Source organism: Cetorhinus maximus, chromosome 8 (assembly GCF_964194155.1).
Source record: "Cetorhinus maximus chromosome 8, sCetMax3.hap1.1, whole genome shotgun sequence".
Classification (NCBI taxonomy): domain Eukaryota; kingdom Metazoa; phylum Chordata; class Chondrichthyes; order Lamniformes; family Cetorhinidae; genus Cetorhinus; species Cetorhinus maximus.
The window spans coordinates 48649022-48670301 of NC_135886.1; the positions used below are offsets into that span (position 1 = coordinate 48649022).

Below are 21280 nucleotides of genomic sequence, written 5' to 3' on the forward strand. Positions count from 1 at the left end.
TACTTTCTAAGATGAAACTTGATGGCTTTTAAGCTCTGGGGAATGTTAAATTCAATGTCAGTATTCAGCACTCTCAGGTGATGAGCAGCACAAATTTGATGTAAAGAAAATGCCCCTCCACTCATCCTCAATGGAGTTTTGCCAATTTCTAAGAAGCAATGTCTACATTACCAATGTGCCATTTCTATTGTGCAAATTGTCCCAGGACCTCCATGAGGTAAACTCATATAATTTTGGGATTTTAATTGAAACCAAGACAGGCTTAATCTAGAGAATTATAGACCATGCAGGTGGTGAGGGCCTACCTGAACCTCCTCTCACTTGCCCTGCACTCACTGGGACCAAAGCTGCCCATAGCTTTACTGCCAGGTACATAGTGGCAACCAGGTGTCCAGAAAAGTCCTCCCCCATCTGTGCCTCTTCCAGGGTGCTGCCTTGTTGAAGGTGGTGGTAGGCCCAAATAAGAAGCAGTAACAGTCCTGGGTTCCCCCATCTGAGCGTAAAGGCTTTGGCGCAGCTTCCTCTCCCTCTCATCTTCTGTCACTGCCTTGCATCTTTTTTGCAGGGCTATGTGGAGCAAGGGACTAATTTCAAAGAGCCAGCATGGGCACAATGGGCCAAATGACCTCCTTTTTGCTTTCTCATTTTATCAATTTCAATGCTTTGGGAAAATGAAGCTGTTTAGAACCTCAGATTGTCACTGAATTAATCGCAAACATTGATCAGCGATTATCAATAATTGCTAATAATAGCAGGGAGTAATCCTTTACCAAATCCCTTCCCATTCTGTTGCTGGGGTGAAGTTCAACTAAAACCAGTAACCCTTCAGTAATAACCCATGTTGATGTGCAAGCCAGACATCTGAGGACAAAGATTTTGAGGCCCCACCAATAAGTCAGGAACGAAGATGGACAGGGCCTGAAAATACAGGAGCCCTGTTCCCGGCATTGGTCATTTTGGCTGAAGTAGGCTCGAAGCTGGCAGGGCTACCCGCCCACATGAGATGGGCAGCCAATTAGACTGTTTAAGAACCTTGTTAGTGGTTATTTAAGGAGGTCATCTAGGATTTTTCAGCTGGCCTCCAGTTTTTCGATGTTTAGGGGGGAAGATCAACTACCTGGAGGCGGACACTCAGTGACAGGCCTGGGTGTCAGCCCAGGTAGGCCTATAGGCCCTCCCTGTCTACCTGGGTGAGCGTCAAAGGACGGTGGGATTTCCACCCCACCACCCACATAACCCAACAACCCACCCATGCTCTGCCCCCTCCCCACCCAGACCAGTGGTGGCCTGGCTGCCTTCTCTATTTTTCAATTTTTTAAAAAGTGATTAAGAGGCACCCAGGCCTTTCACTGAGTGTCTGCCTCCAGGTAGATGATCTTCCCCCCCCTGCACATCGAGAAGCTGGAGGCCAGCTGAAAAATTCCAGTTGAACTTCTTGTTGAAGTTCCTCCTCAGTTCCTTACCATTTACTGCAGCCAGAAGCTGGAAGGCCCCTGATTAGCCCGCCAACTTTGAGAGCCTGCCTACCATCCTTAATTGGACAGGGTACTTGTTTCCATGCTGATTAAGAAGGCACCCTGGTCAAAATTCTGAGTGACTGTTTCCCCTGAGGGTGGGTTTGGATGCCAGAGAGACTGGATAGGCTAGGGTTTTTCCTTAGAGTACAGAAAGCTGAGGGGGGACTGATAGAGGTACAGAAAATGATGAAGGGCATAGATAGGGTAGGTAGGAAGAAACTTCCTCTTAGCAGAGGTCAATAAACAGGGGGCATAGATTTAAGGTAAGGGGCAAGAGGTTTAGAGGGGGTTTGAGGAAAGATTCTTTCTCCCAGAGGGTGGTTGGAATCTGGAACACATTGCCTGAGGGGGTGATAGAGGCAGGAACCCTCACAACATTTAAGAAGTATTTAGATGAACACTTGAAACGCCATAGCATACAGGGCTATGGGCCAAGTGCTGGAAAATGGGATTAGAGTAGATAGGGACTTGATAACTGGCACGGACATGATGGGCCTGTTTCTGTGCTGTGTAACTCATATGACTAAACCATCCCAACTCTCGCTCCCAATGTGAAAATTCAACCCAGAGTCTTTCCAGGCAATTGGACGGGTGAGGAAGGAATTCACCAACTAGCCTGATCCAACCTCCATCTAACAGCCATACATGTGGCCATGCCAGGATCACTGTATGTTGCTCATGAACTCATGTTTTATCTTTTTCTTTCATGAGTGTCACAAACAAGGCCAGCATTTATTGCCCATCCATAATTGCCCCTAAACTGAGTGGATTGCTAGGCCACATCAGAGGGCAGTTTAAGAGTCAACCATATTTCTGTGGGTCTGGAGTCACATCTAGGCCAGACCAGGTAAGGATGGCAGATTTCCTTCCCTAAAGGACATTAGTGAACCAGATGGGTTTTTACAATTGTCACAGGTCCCATAACTGAGACTAGCTTTCAATTCCACATTTTTATTAATCGAGTTTATATTCCTCCCGCTTCCATGGTGGGATTTGAACCCATACCCCATAGTCGCTGGATTACTAGTCTAGTGACACTACCACTACCCCACCATCTCTTGCATCTAGTGGACTGTGGTCAGTTCCAATTGACCAACTGCTGAGATCAACTAACTACATACAGACAGGCAATTAGACCTACCAGCTCAGTTTCTCACTACAGAATTCATCAAACCCCCAAATCTTCAGAAGGTGAGGATATGGAAGTTGCTTTGATAGAATATTGGAGTAGAGAAATTAATTTATGAAGAAAGGATTAATCACTTACTCTTTTCCCTTAGGAAAGTTCTACTGCACTTTTCACTATAATGGATTGTTTGGCATGAATCAGAATAAATGGGAAGACACGGCTCCAACCCCCAGAAACAAGGTCGTGAAATCATTTCAGTTATTACGCCAAATGAGTTATCACAATCTGCTAGTTTCTGTTTTAAATGTGAAATTATCCTCTGTCTGGCTGCTTTCCTGATGTAATCTTCTTAGCATCATTTTTAGTGCTTTCATGAGAATTTAACTTTAAAAGTTTAGATTTTATCCATTCATAAATATTGGTACTCTGCACCAGGTGAAGAGACCTGACTATACCGGGACTCCCACACTACACCAGGTGAAGAGACCTGACTATACCGGGACTCCCACACTGTGCACCAGGTGAAGGGAGACCTGACTATACCGGGACTCCGAAACTGTGCACCAGGTGAAGAGACCTGACTATACTGGGACCCCGACACTGTGCACCAGGTGAAGAGGCCTGACTATACCGGGACTCCCACACTACACCAGGTGAAGGGAGACCTGACTATACCGGGTCTCCCACACTGTGCACCAGGTGAAGGGAGACCTGACTATACTGGGACTCCGACACTGCACCAGGTGAAGAGACCTGACTATACTGGGAACTCCGACACTGTGCACCAGGTGAAGGGAGACCTGTCTGCTCAAATAAAAAGCAAGAACTGTAAATACTGGACAGCTGAGACCAAAAGAAGAATGCTAGGAATGCACAACAGGCTGGTCAATATCAATGGAGAAAACATACAGCTGAATGTTTTGAGCAGGGTTCCCGGGCACTGCTGGAACTTCACTTCTCCAGTTACTCTGATAGTTACAGAAGTACATCTCCAACAAAAAGATAATTCCTGACATTTCAGAGCTAGTATTAGCTTGTGAATGGGTTAAAGAGTCATGAGGTAGAGTGGGAGACTAGCAATGGATGGCCTAAACCAGAGTAGATGTTCCATCAGTGACTACTGCAGTGATAGGGAGTATTCCCCTGCCCCTTCACTTCCTCTCTCCTCACCGTCCAAGGGCCCAAACACTCCTTTCAAGTGAAGCAGCATTTCACTTGCATTTCCCCTAACTTAGTCTACTGCATTCGTTGCTCCCAATGCGGTCTCCTCTACATTGGAGAGACCAAACGCAAACTGGGCGACCGCTTTGCAGAACACCTGCGGTCTGTCCGCTAGAAAGACCCAAACCTGCCTGTCGCTTGCCATTTTAACACTCCACCCTGCTCTCTTGCCCACATGTCTGTCCTTGGCTTGCTGCATTGTTCCAGTGAAGCCCAACGCAAACTGGAGGAACAGCACCTCATCTTCCGACTAGGCACTTTACAGCCTTCCGGGCTGAATATTGAATTTAACAACTTTAGATCTTAAACTCCCCCTCCCCCCATCCCCACCCCGTTTCCTCCCCCTCCCTTTTGTTTTTTTTCAATAATTTATATAGATTTTTCTTTTCCCACCTATTTCCATTATTTTTAAATCTACAACTAATACCTTGTCAGTCTTTCCACCCCACCCCCACTAGAGCTGTACCTTGAGTGTCCTGCCATCCATTCTTAATTAGCACTTTTCTTAGATAATATCACCACCTTCAACACCTCTTTGATCCTTTTGTCTGTGATATCTTTTGATTATCTGCTCCTATCACTGCTTGCTTGTCCCTACAACCACCCCACCCTCAACTTCTCTCTCCCCCCACCCCCCACCTTAGACCAGCTTATATTTCACCTCTCTCCTAACTATACTTCAGTTCTGTTGAAGGGTCATGTGGACCCGAAACGTCGACTCTTTTCTTCCCCACCGATGCTGTCAGACCTGCTGAGTTTTTCCAGGTAATTCTGTTTTTTTTTTGGATTTCTAGCATCCGCAGTAGTTTTTTGTTTTTATCTCAGTATTCCTTCTTCCTTTAATTCAAATTAAGGCAAGTTCGACCAGAAGATTTAATTTTAGAAAAGGGAAATGTAAACTATATTAGATTAAAGAAAAAGAGAGAATTGTATTTGTATAGTTATTTTCATATCTCAGAACATTTTCAACCTGATTCACAGGAATTACTTTTGAAGCACAGTCACTATTGTTATTTCGGCAAATTCAATAGCTAACCTGCACACAGCCAAATCCCACAAGCAATATAGGAACATAGGACTTAGGAGCAGGGGTAGGACATTCAGCCCTTCAAACCTGTTGCATCATTCAATATGATCTTGGCTGATCTGGTTGTGGTCTCAATTCCACTTTCCTGTCTGCTCCCCATAACTCTTGACTCCCTTGTCTATCAAAAATCTGTCTAATTCAGCCTTGAATAAATTCAATGACCCAACCTCCACTGCTTTCTGGGGAAGAGAATTCCACAGACTAATGACGCTCGGAGAGATTAAAGACTTGTTTCATCTCTGTCTTAAACAGTAAACCTCTTTATTCTTAAGCTGTGTCCCCGGTTCTAGTCTCTCCCACAAGTGGAAATGTCCTCGCAGCTTCTACCCTGTTAAATCCCCCCAGGATGTTATATAAAACAGATGGCCAAGTAAATTGTTTCTCATATTGATAATTCAAGAATAAACGTTAGCCAGGACTCAGTGAGAGCTCTGTGCTTTTCTTTTCAAATGTGCCATTGAATCATTAAGATCCCTGTGACTACACAGATTCGACATCAATTTAAATTGTCACCTGAAGAACCTCTGACGATGAAGTGCCAGATTAGATTATGTGCTCATGTACCACAGTGAGCAGTTCTTTACTTAGGATGATAAATATCTGGACTGATCTTCTAGGCCTGGAATTAGAGATAAAAACATTGGGCAGAAATTTATGTTCCCCTGCCGGTGGGTTTGTAGATGTGGTGGTAAAATTTCTACCAGACTCCTGCTTGCCCCGACCTCGCCGCAATTTTACTCTTGGGAGGGTGAGGCCTAGGGTAGCCTGACCGGCCTTGCCCCAGTTGAGGCCCTTAAGTGGCCAATTATTGACCGCTTAAGGGTCATTTCCTGCCTCAATTTTCAGCCTGGTGGGAGGAGTTCAGGGGTAGTGGGGGGGGAGCCCGAAAAGTCAACCTGCTCAGCCCTCGGGTGGGAAAGTGGGGGAAGGGGGCATGCCCCCATCAACAACCTTCTTCTAACATTGGGCACACTCCTCCCTCCAGGTCCCCCCCTCCCCCCGCTGCCAGCCCAGCGCCTCACCTCCCGTTCCCACCCTAAGATCCCCACACTTAGTGGTTGTGGAATCCCAGGAACTCGGCTCTGGGAAATGCTTGCAGTCCCAGTCCTGTCCTCTGCAGCTTCTGGCGCTGCAGGGGCTAGGGAGCTGCTGGTCAATCAGATGTTTTCTTATTCATTCATGGGATGTTAGCGTTGCTGGCTAGGCCAGCATTAATGGCCCATCCTTAATTGCCCTTGAGCGGCAGCTCCCTGAGACGGGACTTCCTCCTGAGTGAGGGGCAGAGGTTCTGCCTCTAGCCAATTAATGCTTGTTAAATGGCTGCGGGGCAGGGATGTGTTCTCCCCCAACTCCTCGGATAGTGGGAAGGGAAACCTCATCATCCTAAAAATCCTGACCATTGAGCGTTTGCAAACTAGAACTCAGTGGTAGGCTGAGAGTGTTAGGGACTGGAGAAGTTGGGCATGGAAGTCCGGTTACCAGAGAAATCGGCTCCACTGGAAAAATGAGAATACTGGAAGGAATGGGCTTCAGATGAGAGTATTGGTGTACTGGCTTTCAATGAGAGAGTTAAAATACTGGATGGATGGGCTTTGCTGGACCAAATAGGTTTTTCTTTTCTATGGCTTTTCTTATCTCCTTTTTTCACTTTGACAGGAAGTTTTGGGTGAAGGAATGGAAATGGACAGTGCTGTGGAAATGAATGGAGGTAACTGAGAGCTCACCTTTCATAAGTGTTATAATGTGATTTATTTTGATAAACAGTAGCCTATTTAAGACACTCCATAAGTCACTTAAAGTCCTCTCTGCAATCATTCATCAGATAATGTAATGCTCTATAGGGTTGCCTGCTCATTGACTCACTAGTTGAATGCTTTACATACAAAGACATAGAGATTAGAAGGTCTCACATGCAGTGCACTGACCTCAGCTGAGACTGGTACTGCAGTTGGCCTTTTCGCTCTGGCTTAAGAAGAAGGTAATCAGGACCAGGGCCCCTATCCAGTGACCTCCACTGGAAGGTGGCCACATGTTAATGCTAAGTGAAGACAGGATCAAGCATGGCAGCAATGCTTCCCGTGGTCAATATATTTGCTGATACTGACTCTCTGAACTAATATGTAAAGAATGACCACTTGAGTATTTTTTTATTCATTTATGGGATTTGAGTGTCTCTGGCTAGGTCAGCATTTACTGCCCATCCCTAATTGCCCTTGAGAAAGTGGTGGTGAGCTGCCTTCTTGAACCACTGCAGTGCATGTGATGTATGTACACCCACAGTGCTGTTAGGAAGGGAGTTCCAGGATTTTGACCCAGCAACAGTGAAGGAACGGCAATATATTTCCAAGTCAGGTTGGTGAGTGACTTGGAGGCCCCAGGCGGTGATGTTCTTATATATCTGCTGCCCTTGTCCTTCTAGACAGTAGCAGTTATGAGTTTGGAAGGTGCTGTCTAAGGAGCCTTAGTGAGTTTCTGCAGCGCATCCTGTAGATGATACACACTACTGCCACTGTGCATCGGTGGTGGAGGGAGTTTGTGGATGTGGTGCCAATCAAGCAGGCTTCTTTGTCCTGGATGGTTTCAAGCTTCCTGAGTGTTGTTGGAGCTGCACTTATCCAGGCAAGTGGGGAGTATTCCATCACACTCCTGAGTGCCTTGTAGATGGTGGACAGGCTTTGGGGAGTCAGGAGGTGAGTTACTCGCCACAGAATTCCTAGCCTCTGACCTGCTCTTGTAGCCACAGTATTTATATGGCTAGTCCAGTTCAGTTTCTGGTCAATGGTGACCCCCAGGATGTTGATAGTGGGGGATTCAGTGATGGTAATGCCATTGAATGTCAAGGGGCGATGGTTAGATTCCCTCCTGTTGGAGATGGCAATTGTGTGGTGCGAATGTCACTTGTCAAGTAATAGAGAGAAGTATAGCCCAAAGAGAGCTGACATATTCAGAAACGAAAAGTTCAACAAATGCTGTCCAGATCTCCTGTATCTTGTTCAAGGGAAATTTCGGAGAAGATGGGTGAAAAATTGGACTAAAAGGAAGCATATATTTAAAATATTTCAGTGTATGATTGGCACAATGTATAAACAGGCACAGTGTAAATACCTGAGCCAAAGAACTACTTTCATCAAGTACCAGTTTTCTATAGTAAAATTATACTGATTACAGCTTGAGCAGCATTCCTGTGGTCACTGACCTATATTGGATCTGTGGCACTGCTTCGATTTTTAAAAAATTCTCACCCTTAATTTGATATCCTTACATGACCTCTCCCCTCCCTATCTCTGTAACTTCCTCCAGTCCTACAACACTCCAAGAATCTGTGCTTCTCCAGCTGTGGCCTCTTGTGCACCCCTGATTTCAACTGCTCCACCATTGGTGGCCGTGCTTTTACTAACCTAGGCTCTAGAATTTCTTACCAAAACCACATCCCCCTACCAGGCTTTCCTCATTTAAATTACTCTTTAAAACTTATCCCTTTGACCAAGAGTCTTTAGCCTATTCGATTAACTCCACGTGATATCAAGAAACTGCTGAAGGCTTTGGATATTGCAAAGACTATGGGCCCTGTCAACATTCTGGCAATAGTACTGAAGACTTGAGCTCCAGAACTTGCCACGTCCCTAGCCAAGCTGTTCCAGTGCAGCTACAATGCTGGCATCTATCCGGCAATGTTGAAAATTGCTCAGGTATTCCCTGTACACAAAAAGCAGGACAAATCCATCCTGGCCAATTACCGCCACATCAGTCTACTCTCAATCATCAGTAAAGTAATGGAAGCTGTCAACAACAGTGCTATCAAATGGCACTTGCTTAGCAATAACCTGCTCATTGACGCTCAGTTTGGGTTCCGCCAGGGCCACTCAGCTCCTGACCTCAATACAGCCTTGGTTCAAACATGGACAAAAGATCCGAACTCCAGAGGTGAGGTGAGAGTGACTGCCCCTGACATCAGGGCAGCATTTGACTGAGTATCAAGGAACCCTAGCAAAACTGGAGTCATTGGGAATCAGGGGGAAAACTCTGCTGGTTGGAGTCATACCTAGCTCAAAGGAAGATAGTTGTGGTTATTGGAGGTCAATCATCTTAGTTCCAGGCCATCAGTGCAGGAGCTCCTCAGGGTATTGTCCTAGGTCCAACCATCTTCAGCTGCTTCATCAATGAGCTTCCTGCCATCATAAGGTCAGAAATGTGGATGTTCACTGATGATTGCACAATGTTCAGCACCATTCACCACTCCTCAGTTACTGAAGCAGTCCATGTCCAAATGCAGCATGACCTGGATAATACTATCCAGGCTTGGGCTGACAAGTAACAAGTAAAATTCGTGTCACACATGTGCCAGGCAATGACCATCTCCAACAAGAGAGAATCTAACCATCACCCCTTGATGTTCAATGGCATTACCATCACTGAATCCCCCACTATCAACATCCTGGGGGTTACCATTGACCAGAAACTGAACTGGACTAGCCAGATAAGTACTGTGGCTACATGAGCAGGTCAGAGGCTAGAAATCCTGTGGTGAGTAACTTACCTTCTGATTCCTCAAAGCCTGTCCACCATCTACAAGTCTCAAGTCAGGAGTGTGATGGAATATTCTCCACTTGCCTGGATGAGTGCAGCTCCCACAACCCTCAAGAAGCTTGACACCATCCAGGACAAAGCTTGATTGGCACTGCATCTGCAAACATTCACTCCCTCCACCACTGATGCACAGTGGCAGCTGTGTGTACCATCTACAAGATGCACTGCAGGAATTCACCAAGGCTCCTTAGGCAGCACCTCCCAAACCCACGATCGCTACCATCTAGAAGGACAAGGGCAGCAGATAGATGGGAACACCACCACCAGGAAGTTCCCCTCCAAGTCACTCACCATCCTGACTTGGAAATATATCGCCATTCCTTCACTGTCGCTGGGCCAAAATCCTGGACCTCCCTCCCTAACAGCACTGTGGGTGTACCTTCACCACATGGACTGCAGCTGTTCAAGAAGGCAGCTCACTAACACCTTCTCAAGGGCAACTAGGGATAGGCAATAAATGCTGTCCAGCCAGCAAAGCCTGCATCCATGAATGAATTAAGAAAAAATTTTGGATGGCGGGGTTTCCTTTCCTTAGCTCTCTAGTCCCTGCAGCGACAGAAGAGGAAGGTGCCAGAGCCTAAGTCCCAGGACTGGATGGAAATGTTAGTTTTCGGGGTCCCAGGGCATGGGGAGCAGGGAAGGCCTGGGGGTGGGGGAGAAAGTGGGCGATTGGGGTGTTGGGGAAGAGGCCGGGGTGGTCCAGTGGCCACCGGACCTCACAGGCAGGGCACCCGAAGTTAGAAGGGGGTTTCTGGTGGTGGCACCCCTCCCCACTTCCCACCAGAAATCTAAGCCTGCTCATTTTCGGGCTTCCCCCATGTCAGTTCAATCCTCCCACCAGCCTAAAAATTGAGGCTGGATGGGAAACGGCCCTTCTGAGACCAATAATTTGGCCACTTAAGGACCTCAATTGGGTCAAGGGTTGGTGGGCCACCCGAGGCCTTGCCCGCCCCAGCATAAAATCGCTGCGAGGTCAGGGCAGGCAGGGACCCAGAGAGAATCCCGTACCTTCAAATTCGCCCCCCCCCCTCCAACTGCCTAAAAACCCACTGGTGGGGGAGCGTGAAAATCAGACCATTGTTAAATATTGTTTGATAATGCTCTTGTGTAACATATTAGGACATCTTATTGCATTAAAGGTGCTATATAAATTCAAGTTTTTTTTGTTTAGATGAATTGACTGTTTCAATGTACGAGGCCATGTTGCACTGAAAACTAACACTGCATGGACTCTTCACGTTCACAGATGACATCCCAGCCACAGACAAAGCTGAAGAACTCGACCATGAAGATGTTGCAGAAGACCAGCTGGACAATGAAAATGAACGTGAGAGAGGCAGTAATCAGTATGATGAGGAAACAGAACTGACAGTAAAATGTTAGTCCAGCAAAATCATAAGTAATCAAATCCTATTCACAACATACTATAGGACTGAGCAGATGGAGGAGGCAGGCAAGCATGGTGTATAATCATAAAAGCAAAATACTGCAGATGCTGGAAATCTGAAATAAAAACAAAAATTGCTGGGAAAACTCAGCAGGCCTGACAGCATCTGTGGAGAGAAAGACAGAGTTAAATGTTTTGAGTCCCTATGACTCTTCTTCAGAGGTGTATAATCAGTCTGGGCATTTGTGTTCCTGTCTCTTAAGTGATCCACTGTGAGATCCAGCCACTGATGGCCTGATATCAATTGGAATTTCCACACTTTATTTTCCAGGAAAAATGTGCTATAGATACAATTAGCAAAATAACAAAGTGTGGTAATCCACAAGGAGATGAGGTGACAGATATCTTGGTGCCATTCCACAGACCATTAAAAGACTGTAGTGAATTTTAAAAGTGGAACTTACACAATGTGTGATAAACGATTGGGAAGGATACGTGCAGAAAGATCACAAGGATAAATACCGAGCAGAAAGGTTGTTCGACAGCACCTTTTTAACCCGTGACCCCCACCATCTAAACAGGCAGCTGGCACATAGGAACTACCACCACTTCCAAACTCCCTCTATGTCACATGCCATCCTGACTTGGAAATATAGCGCTGTTCCTTCACTGTCGCTGGGTCAAATTTCTGACATGTTCTACTTTGTGAGAACACCTTCACCACATGGGCCGTGCTGGTTAAAAAAATGCAGCTCACTAGGGCACTAGGAGATGGGCACTAAATGTCAGCCTTACTAGCAATGCTTATATTGTGAGAATTTTTTAAAAATTGCTAATCATCCATAGGTGTTTTGATTCACTCATTACATTCATTCAGTGCATCGCAGGGATGAATCTTACATCACCAAATCATATAAATAGTTAATAAAGTCCACCGACCTCAATCAGTGTGACTATCAGCTTTACATTTAACTAAAAGCAAATGACTATGAATGCTGCAAATCTGAAATAAAAACAAAGTACTGAAAAACTCAGCAGGTCTGACAGTGTCTCTGGAGAGAACAGATGGAAGGCAACAGAAGTGAAACATTAACGAGGGCAGAATTTTGCCCTTGTCAGGCAGGCTCAGCGGGGGCGAGCGGGAGCAGTCAGGAAGCCGACTGCCGCCCGTGATCTGGCCACAACCGTGATATCACGCTGGTGGGCTAATTAAGGCCCGCCCAGCATGAAACGCCATGGGGGGGCGGGGAGGAGGGCGAGCACACAAGTTCACGGGTGCACACAATGAAAGCTCCCTGAGGCACAGAGCTGCCCAGAGCTGAAGATTTAAAAAATTAAAAATAAAGAATTTTGAAATGTTAAAAAACATATCCCCCCATGTGACTCTGTCACATGAGCAGGGACAGGCTATGAATGAAATTCAAACACTTTTATTTAATTTTTATTTGCTGTTGGAAACCTCATCCCACCCATGGATGAGGTTTCCTAAAAAATCCAAAGGCCACTTGGCCTTTTCACCTGCCTGTCAACCGTAAGGTTGGATGGACAGTAAAAAATTGAACTCAATTATTACTTTAATGGCCTTACTAAGCATTTTAATTGTCGGCGGGCGCACTGCTGACTCCTGCGTGCGCCCGCCAACAAAACTATTGTGTCATTTTACGCTCGCTCGGGTCGGGTGTGCACCTGCCCAATGAGTGAAAAAATCTGGCCTGTTTCTCTCTCCACAGATACTGTCGGACCTGCTGAGTTTTTCCAGCATTTTCTGTTTATACATTATATGTAACCCTCTCATTGTCATCATGCTATCTGGGTGTATCTTCATCTTTAGTTTGTCACAAGTACAACATCAAGAGACTTTGTGTGGGGAAATCACCATTACGGTGGGAAATTTTGGACTTGTGCATGCTCAGAAGCATACACCTTAAACTAGTTTTAAAGAAGTACAAACCAGACTGGAGGGTCCATGAAGAGACAGCGTAGATAGCTGGATCATAGATTTCTGTGGATGAATACTTCAGATGGGCTGAATGGCCTGCCTGCTCTGGAAATATCCTTGTGAACTTTGTGAATATTAATTAAAAGGGGAATTATGAAGTTAGATTGGACCTAAAACCTGGTACCTTTAGACACCAAAAAGTATCTGCTGTCTGGGAGGGCTTTCTGATCTTTAGGAAGAGCATTCTACTGTGTACCAGCATCTTCTGACCTTTTTGTCTTTCCTATCATCACAGATGAAGATCAAGACATTGATGAAGGTCTTCAAGATGAGAAGGAAGATGAAGAGCAAGGGGTGGAAAGCTCCAGCCAATGCAATGAAGAAGCCGAATTGACGGAAAAAGGTGAGCCCAATAACTTTAGAGAAATGGATCTCATTTGTATCGCATTGACACGTGAGGGATCCAGTGACAGAGTCTGATGACTGACTTCAGGTCCAGGTTAGGGTTCTTGGAATGATGGCTAAAGCGTGATGATCTTTAGCGGTATGAGGTCTAGCTAGTATGCAATAAGACTCTACAACACAAAGCTGTCCTCACTGATATGGGGCAATTATCTTACCTATTGTCTTGCCGGGTGAGTGCAAAAGACTTCACAGCAAAACATCATTTAATGTGGAGTTCAATGGAATTTATTATTTGAGGCAATGGAGAATGAGACAAAATAAATTTCAGGCCAATGAATTAATGATTCAGTGATCTATTTCAGATGACTGATTAGTTGAGTTCATCCACAGAACATTCAGCATTCTCAGAGTAATCTAGTTATGTGGGGATTCTTAGTAAGATTTGTTATCACTTGTAAGGGCACAGCTTTTATTGGTATTTGTAATGGCGGTCTGATGAACACAGTGCCTTGAGAACAATTAATGCGGTCGAACTCTTAATGGAGCTCAATTGAATTTTTGATGTTGGTGAAGTTTATCAAATGCTCCTTCTGTACTGTAACCATTCTATCATTCTTCTGTATTGAGTGAAAATTTTTGGAAGTCAGGAAGGCGGGGCTACATCTCCACATCCTGTGTGAGCCCAAAATATACGCATGGGGAACCAACAGTCAAGCTCCAAACACAGTTCCTCCTCTCTATCAAGATCTCTTGAATAGCAACATTGCCAGAAACTATCCCTTACAATGTGTATGTTTGTGGATAAATTTATCCATCACCTTTTGAAGCAGGAACCTTGGAGTTTGTACATGGACAATTGGAAAGTTCTAGGCTTTCCCAGTGCATTAGAGATTTTCTATGCCTTTTATTTTGCTTTCAAAATCATTGTTGATCAATTTTGGTGAAATCTGCCATAGAAAAAAGAAAACAGGACATTAAATGGACAGTCGATTTGCCATCGCCGGTTTTGTGCCAAAGCTTAAGTGCCCTCACCCCCCCCAACCCTCTGTCAGTTCAGCCCTTCTTCCAGTTCAATGACTTTGTGTTTACATTAAAACAGCAGTTTCCATAAGCAGACCAAGTCTCCTCTGAACATAGACCTACACTGCTTGCTGTATATACATAATGAGATAATGAGTTACAGTCAAACAATCACCTTATAACAGTGGCACATCGCACTGACAATCTCATGGGGTGAACACTGCATTTTCCTGTCTTGTTTACTCCAAAGACAGTAAATATTACACAGCTAGAATAGCATATTGCAGGCTAACGCTAATAATTGGATTTATTTGCAAGTAATATCATTATACAGAAGCTATGAGCTGGCACAATACCAATAGTATAATTAAAAACAATAAAGATAGAATCAAATCTACACGGGATTACACTATTTTTGTGTAGATATTATTTGTTAGAGTTCTGTTGGGTTTTGAATTCAATGTTCTTTTTATGTATCCTAGTCTTAAAGATCCCCTAACTAAAAAGCTGTTAATCAAGCAAGTTCAAATACATAATCGAGAATCTTGTGCACAGAATCACCTGGTCAGCAGATTTTTTTTATTCTTCCACAGGATGTGGGCATTGCTGTTTAGGCCCTTGAGAAGGTGGTGGTGAGCTGCCTTCACACATCATCTGTACCTTATCTATCTATAGAAATTTTAATCATTGATAGTTTGATTAATAACTAGGACAAAGCTTCTTCATTCTGGCTAATGTGCAGATGAAAGATGTTACGCTGAGCTCCTGTCTCCATCTTGAAGTTTATTAAGAAAAAACATCTCCCGTCTTAAGCTTATTCAATTCTAAAACATTTATACCCTGTAATATGTACAATTGTACATAGTAAAAATCAGTTATGTTGTCCATTTTACAATTGATTCCACCTACATTAGATCAACTAATACACAGCAAGTGTATGGGACAGTGGTGAAAGCTGAGCAGACATACTATAGAGAGCAGAATTAGCAATTGGATTCCCTTATATTTCACCAAGGAAGAGAATGCCTTTTACTGATTCCTCTGGTCAACTTGAGGGGTACCTTTGGAGGCCATCTTGTGGATGCAGTCATCTAATTACATTCATGCCAATCTATGAAAAATGATATAAAAACAGAAAATGTTGGAAAAACTCAGTCCATATGACTTCTTCATAGCTCTGAAGAAGAGTCATACAGAGTTTTTCCAGCATTTTCTGTTTTTATTTGATTTCCAGCATCTGCTTTTATCTTTCTGAAAAATGATAGCTGCTGAGAGACATCTTTAAAAGCTTGTCCTTTGCCAGAGCCACTAAGTAAAATATATACATAAAGCTTCACCTTTAAATTGACAGTTGCCACACTTAATCTCACCATAGCCAAGTCCCCCCAAATGGCTACCATCTCATTCAAAATGGCCAGCTGCAATTTGGATGCTCTGTTTATTAGTCCAGTGCACAATGAAGAAAATCTGAATTATCCCAGAGCATGGTTAAGGATAGGTTAAAAGAGAACAGGGCAAGTTACCATATTCCCTAAGATATATCACTTGTTTCATTAGCTATTTATAGTGTAAGCATGCTAAATTCCCTAGACTGCATGCAAATCCCATAATGGTACAGTCAAGTTATGTTGTGATATTTTCTACAGATTTCCCTTGCTTCTGTCTAGCTCCTATGCATTCACATTGCTGGTTAATCCAGTTTGTTTTATTTGATGGGAAGTTGTGCATTTTAAGTGAGAAATTTAATTTCCCGTGTGTTAAATGGCTATCATCACAAACTCCAATGTGTCACAAAGACAGAGGTGCAGCCCAGCCCATGGGGCTGTCCATACCATCTGCTTGCCTTATCAATCTAGACTTTCATCTTCATCTTTTGTCAGTGTTTTTCCTGGATGATTTTTCTTACCCGTCTTATTTGATGCATAATATTAACAGAAAATTCTGGAATCACTTGGCAGGTCAGGTGGCTACTGGAGAGGAAATGATTAACCCTATGTTTCACTCGCCAGAGATGTTACCAGACCACTTGAGTTTTCAGTTCTATTTCAGATTTTCAGTATCTGCAGTATCTTGCTTTCGTTGTACAATATATATCTAACCACAGAATTTCCCAATACTGCTGGTCATTTATCAGTAAACCTGCTTGCATAACATTGTAACCATTAATAGTGAGTGTGAATTCATCACACACAAGAGAACTTGGGCACTCACAACAGTCACAATGAAATAAAAGAAAATGTACTCTTTAGAAAACCAAAAATTTCATAACGCAAAGAGTAGTTTATATCTCCTCCACACAGCTACTGATGCAGTAGGGTCAGTTGAAAATGTCAAAATTGAGATTGCTATACAGGGAGGCCCCATTTTAAGTGTCCCTTTTTAAAATGGTTTTGTTTTAAAAGGCTTTATTTTTTTTTATCTCTTGGTTCCATTTAAAGTGCGGTGTTCCCCGTTTTAATGAGTGTGAGCAGTGTGAAGATGCTCTCACACGTCTGGCGTGATGACATCATTGAGTCTCCGAAATGATAATGTCATTGCACAACCAGGCCCTGTGATTTTGAGAGTAGAGTCTGGCTTGTGATAATGTTGTCGCCATTTTGTCCTTACTGTACATTTGAGGAACATGTTTTTTCAGGTACCCTGCCCCCAGCCCCCCTATAAGCTTCATTTTTAAACTATTTCTTTACTGTACCCTGTACTAGTTGAGGAACTCTGTGGACTTTATTTTTTGAGAGAATTCTCCGCTGTACTGTACAGTACTGTAAACTTTTGTTTTTCAAATTTCTCTCTGTACAGTATGTACCTGAGGAACTGCTGTGGACTTCTGTTTTTAAAAGAATTCTTTGCTGTACAGGGGCATTGCGCTTTACTGTACTATACAGTACCTATGTTTAAATGTATACAGTATTTCTGTTATCTTCAGTGATCTATATTAATTTGCAAGTTATTTCAGCTAGAAATGCATAGCACTGCGCAAGCATGGTCGTGTTTCAATTTTCTGGATAAAAATTGTCCTCAGGAACCTCTGGCTTTAACATTGATTCCTATGGAAAACCATGCTTCACTTAAAGGGTTTTCACTTAAAGTGGTGACTTTCAGGAACACAACCACTTCAAGTGAGAACTCCCTGTATTTCCAACAGACAAAGGTGTTAAGGGTTACAGAATCAAGGCAGATAGTTGGAGTTAAGGTACAGATCAGCCATGATTTCATTCAGCGATGAAGGAGGCTTGAGGGGCTGAATGCTTTTCTACTGCTCTTATGTTCCTGTACCCTGAGGTGAGTTCATGGCTGTAATCTAACTGAGCTTCAGTTAAAGGGTGTAAGCTGATCCAGCCATGTCCTTGAAGCCTTTAGAATACTGCCATGTGATCTATTCATAGAATCCAAAAACAGCAGTCATTTTGCTTTTGGTTAGCAAGAGTTCCTCTTTTTATAAGATACTTTGTCTTCTTCCATCTTTGTGGACATCCTAGCACACAAACCACTTTCAACCAAGGGAGTGGGCAGTTAACTGGTCTCCTGCCATCTGCCACACTGAAAGCAGCTCCTAAAATTTATACAAGAGTAGTCCAGTGTGACTCTCCCAGCCTTCAGAGAAGCACCGGGCCTCCACACATCTTACCCCCCAGTACAGCTGAGATCAATAACATGGAGAACCGCAAATGAAAAACCACATTCTATCTCACTGTAGCTATAGCGCACTACAGATCCAACTTACTGCACTGTTACTGGCCATTATTCTGTAATGTAACAGTTTAAAACAATATAAAGGTATAAAATAAGATTCCCCCTGACTTATTCATCTACCTTTGTAATAAGGTCCTTATGAATGTACAGAACATATCAGAGTGCCTGTCATGGGGCATCTTACATCACCTGGCAGGAGCCCTCCACAGGATATGGATCAGGTACCACCTTATCATTCAGCTCTTGCAATTCTTGTGTCACAGTGCTTTGCAGTTCAGTGTGCTGATAAAAAATGCTGAGAATATTAATGGGCTCTGGTAAAATACCTTACACAGCAAAGTATGAGAGTTGTGAATGAAGATTGTGCAGTGACATGATTGATGAAATAATAGTGTCACTGCTTTACAGAACACCAATGGTTGAGAAGGCATTAAAGTGCCCACTGTTTAAAACACCCACATTTAAAACTGGCAGCTGCTTATACTGACCGTTAGCTTTTTGCATTAACACCAATTTCAAAGCTTCTGCTTAAAGCGTGTTATGTGCTCCGTCTATTTTGGGCAGAAGTAGCAGGGTTTGCTCACTATTCTGTACCATGTTAAGATGCTCTGAATTCACAAATAATATAATTATGAATAAAATATAGTTACATAGCATCTTGTTAAAGTCAAATTATCTTTTGTGTACTTAAGCCTTTCTAATTCCCTGAACTTTGCCTGCTTTTTCCTTCTGCTGTAGACAGATTGATGGATCGCATGATTTATAGGTGATTCTGGATTTTGGGATTATTGACATAGGTATATATTAGAGGACTGTAGTTGTGCTATCTTGTTACACCAATCATCTCAAATAGTGGGCAACTTGCATTTACACCAACGCACCCGCTATAAACAGTGTGGACTGAACCTTATCATTCCAAATTGAAATGGAGAAAGACATTTTAACAGTTGTGGAGTGTGAATGTCTTTCTGAGGTGGCTAGTGTGGTCAACTTTGAGCAGAGGTTTTGGGGAGAGCTGTTCCAGGAATTGAGCCTGCCCACTTCCTCCTGTGGTGATGATGCTCCTTTGTCCTGTTTCCCAATTAGTGGAGCACCACGTTCTAAGAATATAGTCTAACAACCAAAATAACAAGGCTTTGAGTGTTCTTAAAGGGACCATAACCTGATGTGACCCTCGCCAGGTTTAATATTAAGAAGCCGCTGAATCTGTTGCAGCATCTGGAACGTATGGTGCATTAATCAAATTTGTGCTTTCAAGAGGAAGTTTACTGACCTGGATTACTACATGTCCTAATTGCAAGAAGGGGAGATTGCTACATCTTTATCAGTGTATCTCACCCGTCCTCTGTCATCTTCTCTGTTTATGCTAAGTTTTGGCTGCTGATCGTTGTGCAGTTGAACTTGAAATGCCTGTCGCACTCCTGAACAAGATGCAGGAACAAGCTTGCTGTTTGATTGGCGATTCCTCTCTCACTGCCGCCACTCTCTTCTTTCTTCGCAAGCTATTTTGTTTCTCTACTTTGTTTTACATTTAGTTCCTCCAAATAAAGGATATGCTATGGGTACCCTCTTGGGCCCTAGTTATGCCTGTCCTTTTGTAGAGTATGTGGAACATTCCCTTTTCCAGTCCCGCTTGGGGAGCGCCCACTCTCTCCCACCCCCCCACACCCTTCCACCCCTCAACCTTTCTCTTTATTCAGTACATCAAGAATGGTGCCGCTCCCTGCTCTCATCCAGAATTGGAAAAGTTAACCAATTTTGCTTTCAAATCCCCCCTTCTCACCACACATCTATGATACTTTCTTTCCCTCCCTTGATTTCTCTGTCTCTTTTTCTGGGGATAGACTGGCTACTAATTCATTACAAGCCCACCGACTGCCACAGCTACCTCAACTACACCACCTCACACCCTGCCTCCTGTAAGGACTCCATTCCATTCTCCCAGTCTCTCTTTCTCCATCACATCTGTTCAGATGATGTTACCTTCCACAACGGAACTTCCAACGTGTCTTCTTTTTTCCTCAGCCAAGGACTCCCCACCACCCCCTTTGTGGTTGACAGGGTCCTCAACCGTGTCTGACAGATTTCCCACACTTCTGCCCTCACCCCTTCCCACCCTTCCCAGAACCATGATAGGGTTCCCAGTGTCCTCACTTTACACCCCACTAGCCTCCGCCATTTCTGCCACCTCTAGCATGATGCCACCACAAAACATATCCTCCCCTCCCCTCCTCTGTCAGCATTCCAAAGGGACTGTTCCTGCCCTGACATTCTGGTTCATTTCTTCTCAATCACCCCTAGCATATCTCCTTTCCATGGGACCTTCCCATACAATCGCAGGAGGTATAATATCTGCCCCTTTACCCTGTCCTTCCTCACTGTCCAAAGCCCCAAACACTCCTTCCAGGTGAAGCAGCGATTTACCTGTACTTTCAGTTTAGTGTATTGTATTCACTGCTCACAGTACTGTCTCCTCCACACTGGGGAGACCAAATGCACACTTGAGTGACCGCTTTGCAGAACAGCACCTCATCTTCCAATTAGGCACTATACAGCCTTCTGGACTCAACATTGTGTTCAACAACTTCAGGCTATGAACTTTGTTCTCCATTCCTCTTCCCCCCGCCCCAAGTGCCAGTCTGTATCTTGTTCTCATGTTTTACTTTCAGACAGCATTGACCTTTATTCTGCTATTAACACCTGCTCTGGATCAATGCTTTGTTCCTTTACTACTACCATTGCCATTCCCTTTGCCTTTTGTTCCATGACATCTTTGTTATTTAATCTCCCCCACCCTCTAGCCTATCCCTGACCTCTTTTGCTCCACCTGCCGCTCCCTCCTTTTTCAACAGTATATAACCCATCACATTCCTACCTTCCTTCAGTTCTGAAGAAGAGTCATATTAGACTCGAAAGTTTAATGCTGTTTCTCTCTCCACAGATGCTGCCAGCCCTGCTGAGACTTTACAGCATGTTTTTGTTACTTTTCTCCTGTTCCTCCAAGTTGAAAGTTTCATTGCACAAGCTGCTACTTCTCACTGTAACCTCAAGCTTCAGCCATTCCCAGGTCATTAAACTTTACTCCCCTCCTCATTCCTTCCTCTCTGCTGTAGGCTCAGACTTTAACACTCAACCGTGGCAACTTCTTCTTTGTTCTCTTTTCTACTGTTTTCATCCTTAGCGGGGTCCTGTACAAAGGACTTTGGCTTTTCACCTAGGCATCCCAATTTAAAGAACTCAATTTTCCCAATTTCAATGTCAGGAGCAGAAAAGATTTCAGGCTTGTTTAAAGGGTAGT

At 43.9% G+C, this 21280-nt stretch overlaps 1 protein-coding gene across 1 annotated transcript in view; it reads left to right on the forward strand.

Annotated features, from left to right (window-relative positions):
- Positions 1-21280, forward strand: part of mical1 (microtubule associated monooxygenase, calponin and LIM domain containing 1) — a 108738-nt gene that overhangs the window by 60998 nt on the left and 26460 nt on the right. Inside the window, exons 18-22 of the mRNA XM_078546794.1 lie at positions 2798-2886; positions 6611-6662; positions 10788-10919; positions 13163-13270; positions 18115-18203. Of these exons, the coding sequence (XP_078402920.1) occupies positions 2798-2886; positions 6611-6662; positions 10788-10919; positions 13163-13270; positions 18115-18203 (470 nt within the window). The remainder of the gene's footprint in view (positions 1-2797; positions 2887-6610; positions 6663-10787; positions 10920-13162; positions 13271-18114; positions 18204-21280) is intronic.